The 13,388-nt window shown below is 48.2% G+C and overlaps 1 protein-coding gene across 1 annotated transcript; it reads right to left on the reverse strand.

The window, feature by feature from the left end:
- Positions 1 to 6,111: 6,111 nt before the first annotated feature.
- On the reverse strand, positions 6,112 to 8,342 carry LOC144892069 (THAP domain-containing protein 2-like). The gene is made up of 3 exons (XM_078777234.1): positions 8,098 to 8,342; positions 7,320 to 7,515; positions 6,112 to 6,949 (listed from the first exon to the last, which is right to left on the reverse strand). Exons 1-3 carry the CDS (start codon positions 8,163 to 8,165, stop codon positions 6,197 to 6,199), a joined length of 1,017 nt encoding a protein of 338 aa, XP_078633360.1. The 5' UTR covers positions 8,166 to 8,342; the 3' UTR covers positions 6,112 to 6,196.
- Positions 8,343 to 13,388: the final 5,046 nt, after the last annotated feature.

The raw sequence follows: 13,388 nt of genomic DNA on the forward strand, positions 1-13,388 counted from the left end.
TGATCTGTACGCTTCCGGCAGCAGACGCATTCACCCGCCTCCTCGCCGGCTTCCCGGCCCTCACGCGGCCCACCTTCTCGGCGGGGGCCGTCAAGCACGGGGTGGCCCATCACATCCCCACCGTCGGGCCACCGGTCTACGCCCGGGCACGCCGCCTCGAGCCGACGAAGCTGGCGGTGGCAAAAGCGGCGTTTGCTACCCTGGAGCGACTCGGCATCGTTCGGTGCTCAGAGAGCGCTTGGGCGTCGCCGCTGCACATCGTGCCGAAGCCCAGCGGGGGATGGCGACCGTGCGGGGACTAACGCCGTCTCAATGACGCCACCACTCCCGACCGCTACCCCGTCCCCCACATTCAGGACTTTTCCGCCCGTTTGGCGGGCATGTCCTTCTTCTCGAAGGTGGACCTCATACGCGGCTACCATCAGGTCCCCGTCAGGCCGGAGGACGTCCCGAAGACGGCGGTCATCACACCATTCGGACTCTTCAAGTTCCTGCGGATGCCCTTCGCTCTGAAGAATGCGGCTCAGGCGTTCCAGCGACTGATGGACAGCATCCTGCGCGACTTGGATTTTGTCTACGTCTACCTGGACGATATCCTCGTCGCCAGCGCGTCCCGCGAAGAGCACCTACGCCACCTCCGCACGCTCTTCGAACGCCTGGGCCAGCATGGCCCGATTGTGAATCCCGCAAAGTGCCGGTTCGGCGCCGCCGTAATCGATTTTCTGGGGCACCGTGTCACCAAGCACGGAGCCGTCCCCCTGCCGGCCAAGGTGGAGGCGGTGAAGGGGTTTCCGCGCCCCTGCACGATCAGAGGGCTGCAGGAGTTCTTGGGCATGGTAAACTTTTACCATCGGTTCCTGCCCCGCATCGCCCAGCTTCTGCGCCCCTTGCACGAGGCCCTCAGAGGGAAGCCGGGCAAAGGTGACGTTGCCTGGACCAAGCAGATGGACGCGGCATTCGCGGGCGAGAAGCTCGCCTTGGCTAACGCCACCATGCTCGCGCACCCGGCGCCCGATGCACCGACAGCCCTCACCACCGACGCCTCGAACTACGCGGTGGGCGCGGTGCACGAGCAATGGGTGCGTGGTGCCTGGCAACCGTTGGCGTTCTTCAGCCGGCAGCTTCGCCCGCCCGAACGCCGTTATAGTACCTTCGACCGCGAGTTGCTCGGGCTTCACCTGGCGGTCAGGCACTTCCGCCATCTGCTCGAGGGCCGTGCGTTCACGGCCTTCGTCGACCACAAGCCGCTGGTTTTCGCGATGGGCAAGGTCGCCGAGCCGTGGTCGCCCGGCAACAGCGTCACCTCGCGGCCGTGTCCGAGTACATGACGGACATCCGACACGTCGCGGGAAAGGACAACCCGGTGGCCGACTGCCTTTCCTGGGCCGTCACCCACGCAGTCCACCTTGGCATCGACTATGCCCGGATGGCGGCGGACCAGGCCGCCGACCCCGGGGTCCAGGCCCTGTGGACCACCGTCACGGGCCTCCGCGTCACTGAGGTGCCCTTCGACGGCGCGGGCACGGCCCTCGTTTGCGACGTCTCCCTCGGGCGGCCTCGCCCAATCGTGCCCGCAGGCTGGCAGCGCCAGGTTTTTGACGCCATCCACGGCCTGTCCCACCCGGGCACGAAGGCCTCCCAGAGGTTGGTCGCCGACAAGTTTGTCTGGCATGGCCTCCGGAAGGCGGTCCGCGGCTAGACCAGGACGTGCCTCGCGTGAACAGGCCTTTCCGCGAGGCCCCGTATGGGGGCAAGTATGCCCCCGTATGACGGGCCTTTCCGCGTGCTGGAGACCGGGGTGAAACATTTCACCTTGGACATTGGCGGCACTCCCGACCGCGTCTCGGTGGATCGCCTCAAGCCGGCCCACCTCGACGTGGACCACCCACCGCCGGTGGCTCGGCCCCCGTGTCGGGGCCGCCCCCCTGCGGGCGGACCCCCGACACCGCCCATGCCCGCCGGCACGCCTCCCCCCGGTCCTGCGCCCATCCCGGGTGCAGCCGGAGGCATCCCGGGTGCAGCCGGAGGCATCCCGGCTGGCATCCCTGCACCCCGGACGCCGCCAGTCGGCGCTTCGGCCGGGTCATCCGTTTGCCCCGCAAACTGGCCCTCCAGGTGCGCGGGAATTCTTTCTAGGGGGGGGGGGGCGTGTGGCGGACACGAAAGCTCACTGGCGTGAGGGCATCATTCCGCGCACCAAGTGGGCGGCGGCCACGCCTGAGGGGTAGACGTGGCCGCGGGATATACACCGGGCGCGCAGCCCGGAGCGCTCCAGTGCTACAGTGAGCTCTTATAATAAAGACTCTTAAACTTACCGCGTTGTCCTCTTCCTTCTTGTTATGCAAGTAAGCGCGCGTAGCACCGCGCTTTAATGTAATGTATGTTTGAAGTGCCTGCAATTGAGAAGCAACAACATGGTTGTTGTTGTTTGTTGTCCTAGGGACCCAGAAAAATTAAGGGACTTCCGGCACAGACCGGATGGCCTAACATTGGAGTCCTGCCTATGCTACAGGATATTTCTTCTTATTGTAATGGAGCAAGTGGACGTCATCGAAACTCCAAAATTGGCATGTGGTGGAAATAGCGCCACCTTTAAATGTAGTTGGTATTACAAATCGTCTTCTTATATCTCATGATATGTTGTGATCAATATTTCTTTCAAAAATATTAAAATTAAGAAAATGCATTTACAAGACTGGGCCGCAGCACATTGCCCACCAGAGTTGGGCAGAGAAGGTACTCCGGCTTCTGGGGGCGATTGCCCACTTGTAATTACAATGGAACAATGAGTGGCTGCAAAATGTAATACAGAAAACATTTATGATGATTTGGCCTTGTATAATTGGGCATAATAATTTAATTCAATCTTCATCGTAAAATGTGATTCCCCTAATGGCACTTGCCCTAAATGTTACAGCTTATACCATTACAATTACCTAAATTATAATATACTCGTATAAAGCCCATCAAAAATGACGGGTTGGAACAGTTTATTTGACGGTGCAGCCACGTGAGCATGCCAAAGTCTGAAGCCTGGGCCTTGTGTCAGGTGTGCTTATATCTTCTTTGTTTATTCGATATCCTACAGTCGTAAACGAACACTCAGTTTACTCTGCGCACTTTGCACGTCACGTTCAGCGAATGTCACCTCCCTGTGCCTTGTATTTATTGTGATAAAAAACCCTTCCATACACCGACCTTGAGGATCGGTTTGCAAGCCACCGTCTACAATTCCAATATAAGAGACATAATTACCCTTCTTTTGGGTCTTCAGAGTCCTAAGGGTCTTTTGGTCCTCTGGTTAATTTGGGTCTTTTGGGTGCTGAAGCTCTTTTGCATCCTTGGGATCTTCTGGTTCATTTGGGTCTTCGGGGTCTTTTGAGACCTTTGTATCTTTGGGGTCCTCGGGTCTTTTCAGTCATCTTTTATTTCATCTTTTATTTTAGTCATCTTTTATTTTATTTCAGGTATTTTGGGTCTTTGGGGGTAATTTGGGTCTTTGGGTTCCACTGGGTCCTCAAGGTCTTTGGGGTCTTTTTGGTGTTTTGGATTGTTTGGTTCTGTGGGGTCGTTAAGGGTCTTCAGGGTATTTTGTGTCTTCAGGGACTTTTTGGTCTTTGGGATATTTTGGGTCTCTGGGGTCTTTGTGGTCTTTTTTGGTGTTTTGGGTCTTTAATGTATTTTGAGTCTTTGGGGTATTTTGGGTTTTTGGGATATTTTGGGCCTTGGTGGTATTTTGGGTCTTTAAGGGTCTTGGAGTCTTTTCAGTGTTTTGGGTCTTCGGGATCTATATTGGGTTTTTAAGGGTCTTGGGGTGTTTTCAGTGTTTTGGGTCTTTGGGGAATTTTGGGTCTTCAGGGCCTTTTGGGTTTTTGTTGTCTTTTGGGTCTTGCGGTCTTTGGGGTATTTTGGGTCTTCTGGATATTTAAGGGTCTTTGGGGTATTTTCGGTCTTCTGGATATTTAAGGGTCTTTGGGTTTTTTTGGGTCTTCAGGGTATTTTGGGTGTTCGTGGTCTTTTGGGTATTTCAGGGTCTTTGGGGTCTTTTGCATCTTTGTGGTATTTTGAGTCTTTCAGGGTATTTGGTGTATTTTGGGTCTTTTGGTTCTTTAAGTCTTCGGGGTCTTTTTGGTGTTTTGGATTGTTTGGTTCTGTGGGGTTGTTAAGGGTCTTCGGGGTATTTGGGGTTTTTAGGGACTTTTTGGTCTTCTGGGTCTTTGATGTATTTTGAGTGTTTGGGCTATTTTGGGTGTTTGGGGTCAATTGGGTTTTCAATGACTTTTCTGTATTTTGGGTTTTTGGGGTATTTTGGGTCTTGAGAGTCCTTGGGGTCTTTTGGGTCTTCATGGTCTTTAACAGTCTACAGGGTATTTTGGGTCTTTTGGGTATTCTGGGTCCTTGAGGTCTTTTGGTCTTACCAAAATTTTGGGTCTTTGGGGTCTATTTGGTCTTTAGGGTCTTTTGGGTCATCGGAGATGTTTGGGTCTTTGGGATCCTCGGGGTCTTTTGGGTCTTCAGAGTCCTTGGGGTCTTCTGGGTCTTCATTATCTTTTATGTCTAACAGTCTACAGGGTATTTTGGGTGTTTGGGGTCCATTGGGTCTTTGGGGTCTTCTGCGTCCTTGGGGTATTTTGGGTCCTCAGAGTCTTTTAACTGGTGGACACACAGTCGTGCTCAAAGATTGGCCCTTAAACCCCCCCCCCCCCCCCCCCTCAAATCCCTCCGAAAGCACTACTCAAAGCCTTAAAAACCTAGCCTTATGAAGGGGGACAGACACACACCCAAACATTGTGTTTTATATGGTAGATGGTAGATTGTGTGGTGGTCGGTTACTCTTTGCATGGGGAGGCCGTTCAAATGAAGCATATGCACCACCTCATAAATTTGTTTACAGTGCAGAATTTGTTGCCCAGACAGTAACCACATCCGGAGACAGCAGTGATGTTAACCTGGTGTCAAGGAATCTCAAATATCTGATCATCTGGTCAACCCGCCAACTTTTTGTGAATGGCATAGGCCATAGTGGGATCTTCAACAACAACCAACTAATACTAGAAAGCAGGATACCAAGCTTAACGCCATCCAAGGGATAATGCACATTTTGTATACAAAGTCGAAGCTCCTATTGTTAGCGTTACGGATTCGTCATTTCCGTTGTGGTGGTTTGCATCCACTGTAAATATTTCTGATTCCATGTACTATTATCGTGTTCAAAAGGTTTATTCTTCATGAACTGTTTTCAAAAGGTAAAAAAAATTAATGTTAAAAGGAACAGGAAACCGGATCGGGAACCGGACAATGAAGAGGAAGAAGAGAAAAAAAAAGGGCAGAGCAAGTGGAGTCGGACAAGAACACGGAGGTATATAATATGGAGAGCCAATTGGCCACCTCGCAGCATTAGCCGCCGTGAAGCCACCGGAAATAGTCTGGCGGCCATATTGGGAAGCCGATCGTAAGCCTGTCAAAGCAAAGGCGTGGCGCACTGATGATGCAGCTGGAGCGAATTTTAGGACCGCCGACTATTTAATTAATATAGAATACTAATATTTGAACTGATATTCGGGCTCAGAATCCCGTTCTTTAAGGAAATGGTGTTCATTAAGTTTGAAGTTGGTTCTAGACGCATTTTTCCTGGGGAATCCAATGGTTTAGAGCTTGTTTGAACAAAAAGTGCCCAAAATTACCGCTCGGTGTTCTTTATCGTTCTTCTCATGACCCAATCACCCACTAGTAGGAATAAGAATCCTGACATGTTACACCCCTGTTTAACTCCTGTCTTCACCTTGAACCATTCTGTTGTTTCACCTTGGTCGACGACCGCACATTGAAAGTCTTGGTAAAGGGCTTTTACAAGGTTCACTAATTTTCCAGGTATGCTGTATTTCTTCATTATGACCCAGACTTTCTCTGGGCAAGAAGTCGAAAGCTTTCTAGAAATCTATAAAATTGAGGTACATCGTCGTTTGCCATTCTTTGGCTTGTTCTATAATATTCCTCAATATAAAGATCTGATTTGTTGTCATGTTATATGATGTTACTTAATTCAGTCATTATATTGTAACTAAGATGTGTATGTTTCTATTACCGAGATGTTAGAAACCACGCAGATATAATGATAACCAGAGTTTATTCTACACTGACATGGGTCAGCAACACATCAACAGTGAGTCAGTCACATAAATGACATGAAACGCTGTCATGTAGTTAACCCACACAATTCACAGTTAACCCACAAAACACACCCACACCATGTAGAGATGAGGTCGCTCTTATATTTCAGCTTGCTCTGGTGTTGCCTCACTGGTGAGGCTAACATCAGGCTACACAGTGTTCTCTTGCCAGTCTCCTTCTCTGCTTTAAACCGGCTCTCTAGTGCTTGGAATACAACTGCACTAAAACCAGGTGAACCATCAATTGCGCTGTACCATTTCCGGATTGTGGATGGACTTGGCAGTGCCAAGTCGAATGTCTCTCGAACATAGTCGTATCCTTTAGCAGAATAAAATTGAAGAGTGAGTGCGAAAGCTTTGATGACTGGATCGTATTCATCTCTCGAGCGTTTGCCGCTGCCTTTGTTCTTCAGCATTCTGCTCACAATAGCTTTTGACACACCAGAGAATGTTGTGTTGAGCATTTCAATACAATTGTCGGTGACCATCCCATTCTCCCTCAGGTCTTCCACGATGGTATTCAGGGACTCCACTTTTCTGGCTAACCTTCTGTTGTGTTGCTGACTCACTTTTAATTTTTTTCGAAAGTTGTCCAGCTTGTGGACTGCTTCATCGAGCTTGTGCTTCAATACCAGTGGACTTGTGACGGAGTAGGAGTGATCTGTGGTCTGAAATGAGGGTCCCACCTCAGGTTCAGGATCTTGAGTAGTGGCTTGAGGTTCTGGTGTATCTTCTTGGATGACAGACCTGGCCACTGGCGCTTTCCTCAAAGCTGTAACCTATTTGGAAAGAAAAGAAAAGGTGAACCATTAATACTCATTAAGTTGTTTTTAGGGCTGAGCCGAATGCTTAGAAGCTTCGTTCATTAGATTGGGGTTCTAATTAGAAATAGATGTGACTGCGTTGGACGTATTGTAACATTGTTTCAAAGACTAAACATTTTGTTAAATATTATTACAACAAAGCTTCGGGGGGGAAATGCCAAGAAAGTGTACAAAATGGGATTCGGCTCAGCTCTAAATCTTTTAAAAAGCAACTGAGTTGTTCTCCATAAAACTATGTCTTAGGAGCTGCATATGAAGCAGCAGACATGGCATGTGATGGGTTACTATCATAACATAGGTGGAATACCAACATAGCATAGTTTACCTTCTTTAAATGTGCTGGGAAGTTGAAACAGCTGGGGACGGACTTCGGCTTCAGTCGGACGGTTTGACCAGTCCTGTCGAAGTCACTCTCATTGAAGTGATCACTGCACAGAACTGTGGTGCCTGGGGTGGGGTAGAAGGACTCCCTTCTCAGGGCAGATGTCCATCGAGAGCACAAGTCCTTATCCTTTGGAAACCTTGAAACAAAATACATTGTGGTCACAAAATGTGGTTGCGGGTCAAAACCTCAGAGGGCAGTCAAAACATCCGAGTCAAAACGACTCCATATCAAAATAATATTTTGAGTTTCATATGTATAGTTAAATACAACTTCATCTGCTAATGTTTGCCATGTGTCGGACTTTCGTACCTTCCACAAGTAACCCCCATTTGCTCTTTCTGCTCACGAGTGACACAGGAGGGCATGGAAACCCTGACAGTAGTAGACTGGACAATTAAGTGAAGCTCATCACAAATTAAATCACTTGACAATGATCACGAGCTGACGAGTCAATCTCGATACTTCAATCTGAATCAATGAATGAGTCAATCAGACATCAGTCTGACATACTCACATAGCCCTAGTGAATACACAATACAGTTATATTTGAGATCTGTGTCGTATTGCACACCCTGCGCGTGGTCTAACATCATCAAATTCAAACACAGTGTTCAAACTTCATTGAAACTACATTGAAACTTAATTACCTAGCCCCACCACCGTGACCACGCCAAAAACTGAAAAAGCAGAACACCCGCGATCGCGGTTTGTCACTTACTTGTGAAATGTGCATGTGGAGGCCTTCCCTGAGGTATTTGTGCAGTCAAATGCAACACACTGTGGCATTTTGAAACAGCGCGTTCACAAATAAGACTCCTTACAGTCGGTAAGCATCCAAAATGAATCAGAAATTGTGAGATCAGCTGATTGTGAGATCAAACACGGACGCAGACACAATCGGCTTCCCAATATGGCCGCCAAGCAACTTCCGCTAGCTTCAGCCGACAGCCGTCATTGGCTCTCCAGTTTATTATATACCTCCGTGGACAAGAAAGCCGAGTTGCTCCGAGTTCGCAATCAAACGTTGGTGAGCAAGAGTCACTAGCGAACTTTCGGGTTTCCAGGAAAGGAATTCCTGCGACAGAGTTGTCATCGCTGTGACCGATCAACCTGCGTTGTCAGGTTTTTGGCGGTGGATTCAGAGGAGAATTATCGCCGGGCCGTTACGTCTCAAGCGCGGGTCGTCGGCCATTTTGACTCGCGCAGGACTTGTGCTTCGCTCGTGGTTTCGTTTCTTTTCGACCATTCTCACCGCATTCAGACGTCGATCTGGGGCGTGTGTGTGACGTGGCTTTTTGAAAGCTAATTCGTCCATACCCGAGGGTGTGATCTCTCAGTCGCCTGTAGGGCGCCTGTGGATTTTCCCAGTCGCCTTGAGGGCGCCTTTGTACAGCTTCGGCTGTGGGACTGCCCTTGCCATCCGCACGGGATTCTGGTCTCGATTGGACATCGTTCTAGCGATCGCTGGAGCGAATCAACTTCGTCTTGAAGCCAAGAATAAGAGACATTGGGGAATGTTCTTGTTTCACTCACTTGGAGCACAGTGAGTTATATATTACAAAACTGATGATACCATCATAGGACATATTGATGTACTTTTGAATACTATTGTTGTTGTACTATTATTCTTGTGTGATCTTCATACAATATTTGTTTGTGAGTAACAATTGGGGTGGCTTCTCCATTGATCTTTGACACACAGAATAACATATTTTTCTGCTGTGACTCCTCTCGGGGCTCGGAGGTACACCGTGACCAGGGGGTCGGGGAGGAGCACGTAACACTATAAAAGCTAGGACACTGAATGGATGAGGATGCAACATTACAAAAGGCACAGTACAGAGAAGGGGAAAACACCAACAGCAGGGTTGAGAGAGGGGGGAAACACCAACAGCAGGGTTGAGAGGGGGAAAGCACCAACAGCAGGGTTGAGAGAGGGGGAAAACACCAACAGCAGGGTTGAGAGGGGGAAAACACCAACAGCAGGGTTGAGAGGGGGGGGGGGGACACAAACAGCAGGGTTGAGAGAGGGGGAAACACCAACAGCAGGGTTGAGAGGGGAGGAAAACACAAACAGCAGGGTTGAGAGAGGGGGAAACACCAACAGCAGGGTTGAGAGGGGAGGAAAACACAAACAGCAGGGTTGAGAGAGGGGGAAACACCAACAGCAGGGTTGAAGAATAAAATAGAGGAAGACTTGGACGCGGCAAATAAAATAGAGGAGACTTGGATATGGATAAATAAGGGAATTGGTGAGGAAAAAAGGGTAAGGGAGGATGCATGCAGTGGATAGGATGGATGCAGAAGTTGAATCTGTTAAAATTGCAGAAAACCACAGATGGGATGGACGGACAGATGGAGAGCAAACATGTTGTCCCCTCTGGGTAGGGGACTAACTTTCACGTGTTTCTTTATCTTAAAATTAAAACGTAAGCTTGTAGATCTGCAGGTATTATGACAAGCAAGATACTCACCAGCTGAACGAACTCAAGTGAACTTCTGCTATCCAGATGTTAATGGTTTATTCCAAAGGCAACCCATAAAGAATGGTTCTAACATTGGAAAAGCGTTTTTGGTGCAGCATGTTTTTCGCTACGATGGGAAGTACACGACTGAGTTGCAGGATTTGTTTCAGAAGAAATTTGGCGAGGGACGATTGTGTCGTCAAAATTGTGCAAAAGCGTCGATTGAAAAGTTTGGGGAAGCTGGTAGCATTGCAGACAAGTCTCGAAGTGGTCGGCCGAAAGTTGTGACAGATGTGGTTCATGTACATGAACTTGCCCTTAGAGACACAGAAAAGCAGGTGAACTTGTCATTGGCCCCAAAACGTCATAGTTTGACAGGTTGGAAACTTTCAGGTTTTGACAGGTTTGACAGGAGACCAGGTGTACCTACCGATCACGTTTTCCCCCTCTCTCTCAACCCTGCGAAAAGGGGATCAGGTTGGAGACTACATTCTTTATGGATGAGGCATTGTTCCATATCTCTGGCTGTAGAAATAGCCAGGACACCAGGATTTGGGCCACAGATCCCCATGCAATCTTCTAAAAAAACAAAATATTGGTGTATAGGAGGAGGGTCTAAAATAAAAATATTAGAATTTAGACCTAAAGTCTAAAATATTAGACCAATATTTTCTTGAAAATACCATAAAATCCAAACAGTAGATTAATGATATTCTCCAGCAGTTTTTCAACGCAGCAACTGAAAACGAGAAACGACATGGATGGTTCCAATAAGAGTGCAACTGCACACCCGGCCCACGCAAGTAAGCGATCTTCAAAACTGTACTGACTGCATGCATCATTTCACGTGATTTGTGGCCATCAGATTCTTTTATCTGTGGGGAAAGCTCAAAAATACGCCAACATGTGCAAACAATCCCCATATGATAGAAGAGCCGAAGGTTACCATTTCAGAGGCTATCCATGGCATACAGGCTGAATTGCAGTGAGTGTTTCAAAACATGTGGAAACGTGTCCAACTTTGCAACAAATGAGTGGGTCACACTTTCAGCAACAACTATAAATTTGCTGCAACTGGGAAAATTTTCAAAATCAAATCTTCTGTCTTTCTTGCATTTGACAACAGAGAAAAAAAAAAAATTCTCTTAAAAAAAAAACAACCAAAAAAACAAAAAAAAAAGTTGGCTCTTTGCACAAGAGGTGTTAGGTTTCAACTGCACTGTTTCCTTTGAAACACCCTAGTAATTGGATGTGGAGAGCATTTGTTTCCTGCGTTTGTACAGTATAAATCCTTCTCAGATATTCGACCCCTTCTCTGCTTGTAAACACGTTTAAATTTCCATACCAAAATTGCACTCATTTAATACCAGTCATTGTCTGGTGGGTAACCGATTCAAATCCACCTGCACTATGCAGAACAGGTCGCTCCTAAAATAAGAGTGCACCAAAAGCAAAATGATAATGAAATAGCGAGTTGGCACATACACACTTCACTTACTCTTTACTTCATCCCAGGTGTACCTACCGATCACTTTGCTTATTATTTTGTGTGCGACACAAGTCGACGAGCAGCATCATTGGCTGAGGGTATGATTGTGCCACTGATGCAATGCCCTCTGTAGGTTAACATGGGTAAGTTTCTCGTCTTTATCGTCCCCCCAAAACAATAATCCCCCCAAACATCATAATTGCCATCAACTCGTCTTTATCGTCATCGTTCTAATTAAAGGCAAGTTTCATAATCTAACTAACTCAATAAAATAAACTTTATTTTATGTTCTTAATTCTGGAAAATATACCTGGTATATGGTGTACCTGGTGTACCTGGTTAATGTATCAAGGTTAATATGTATATATGTATTGTTGTGGTTTTGGGAAACCGCTAAGAAGTAATGGCAACCAACATACAGGTCCCTTAGAATAGTTATTTCATGGCAGAACATTATCTTAGTCCCTTCCCCTTATATGGGTTAGTATGTCGTTATGCGTTGGAGATGGGGAGCAGGACCCTTCACTCATAAGGGGATAATTTGCCAGGCAGTGCATGCAGGCTCAAAAGCACACCAGCCAAGTGCGTGCTCAAATTTACCTGTCGTGCTGGAGTCCACGAGATGAGGCAGCCTTATGTCCCATAAGGGCCAAAGAGCATCACAATAATCTCCACCAGAGTGTCATGGTAAAAGTCCCTTTGAGAGGGCTTGTGGGGGCAAGGTGACAAACTACACCAAGCGCGAGCCTGGAAAACACCCTCAAATAGCCCCCCACCCTCGTCAGGGACAGACAAAAAGGCCTTGCACACATGCCTCTCCCTCTCTTGGCCGGACCCTCTCTCAGGCCTCTGCACGTAACTGCTCTCTGCCTGCCGGTTCCACTGTGCACGTGGCCTGTCGGCTGGTCTCTCTCCCTCTATCTCTACTCCTTCTCCCTGCACATGTGCATGATGGACTCTCTCACTGAACAAGGCCACGACGTGCTCTTACTCTGCACGAGATCACGACGTGCTCTCTCTCTCTCTCCACGTTACCAGCTCTTACCTGCATGGTTCCCGACGCACACTCTGTCGAGTTCCCAACGCTTTTTGCCTGCTCGTGTTGGTGCTGGGGATCGCCTTTGCCTCTTCATGCTTGTGCTGGGGGTGGCCATCTTGCCGGTGTGGCGCTCGTTGGTGACAAGACGAGGTCGTTGCAGTGGACACAAGGTCCTGGTAAAATCGTAACCATTTTGCTAACAGGATCCCAACGTTCGTTTATTTGTTGTAATCATCATAAGGCATAGAATAAGCTAAGTTTCTGCCTCTTGTCCTTTTTTCTTTCCTAGCGATAAGTTTCACTGTAAATACTTGTAAATAAATCGAATCGTTAAACGTTTCCTTTTCAACTGTCTGCGAATTTCCATTCTTCCATTGGTCCGCCATTGCTCGCACCCAGGTTAGCGATCGGCCGTAACAAAATTAGCATCAGCCCAGCGGGTACCAACGGTTGCTCGGCCGTCTAAATTTCCATCCAGGAGCAAAAGTGGCACACCGCCGGAGACAGGCACGTTCCCTGATTGGTACAGTCACGTGGTACAGGTAAGCGGTGTTAGACGATTGCACCCTGCTATCGCATGACGGACCAATTGGCATCCATAGTTGCTGGTTCGCAACCTGCCGAGGTACAAAGTTATTCATGCGCGGCAGCCTCAGGTCCGGTAAGTTTGGGAGGGAACGGACGCTAACCCCCTCGTAGTAGACCCGAACCCCAGGCTGTAACAGTATATATTATTATATACACACATGTATGTATGGATGTAATTCAAGTCCACCCTAGTTTAACGACCATCCGAGCGACAGCACACACTGATGTATTTCCCTGCCTGGGCAATCAGGGTGGCAGTTTAAAGCTGGGCCTGGATTGGAACCCAGGCTAGACAGTTCCCAGATGAGTGAGCATAGCTCTAGTGGGCTATCCTGCCCGTCCAGTCCCAAATGGCTACAGAAATATTTATGGAAAACATGCACCTCACACTCAATGAATAAAATACAATACATTAAGAAACTCAAAAA

The sequence above is a fragment of the Myxine glutinosa genome, chromosome 5 (assembly GCF_964187855.1).
Source record: "Myxine glutinosa chromosome 5, kmMyxGlut1.1, whole genome shotgun sequence".
In the NCBI taxonomy this organism is placed as follows: Eukaryota; Metazoa; Chordata; class Myxini; order Myxiniformes; family Myxinidae; genus Myxine; species Myxine glutinosa.

Bases quoted from the DNA above. Each gene is read 5' to 3' on its own strand.
- LOC144892069 (XM_078777234.1), bottom strand. From the start codon at position 8,165: ATGCCACAGTGTGTTGCATTTGACTGCACAAATACCTCAGGGAAGGCC. The intron at 7,516-8,097 runs GTAAGTGACAAA...TTTTGTTTCAAG, and splicing joins TCCACATGCACATTTCACAA to GTTTCCAAAGGATAAGGACT. The intron at 6,950-7,319 runs GTAAACTATGCT...CTTTCCAAATAG, and splicing joins TCCCAGCACATTTAAAGAAG to GTTACAGCTTTGAGGAAAGC.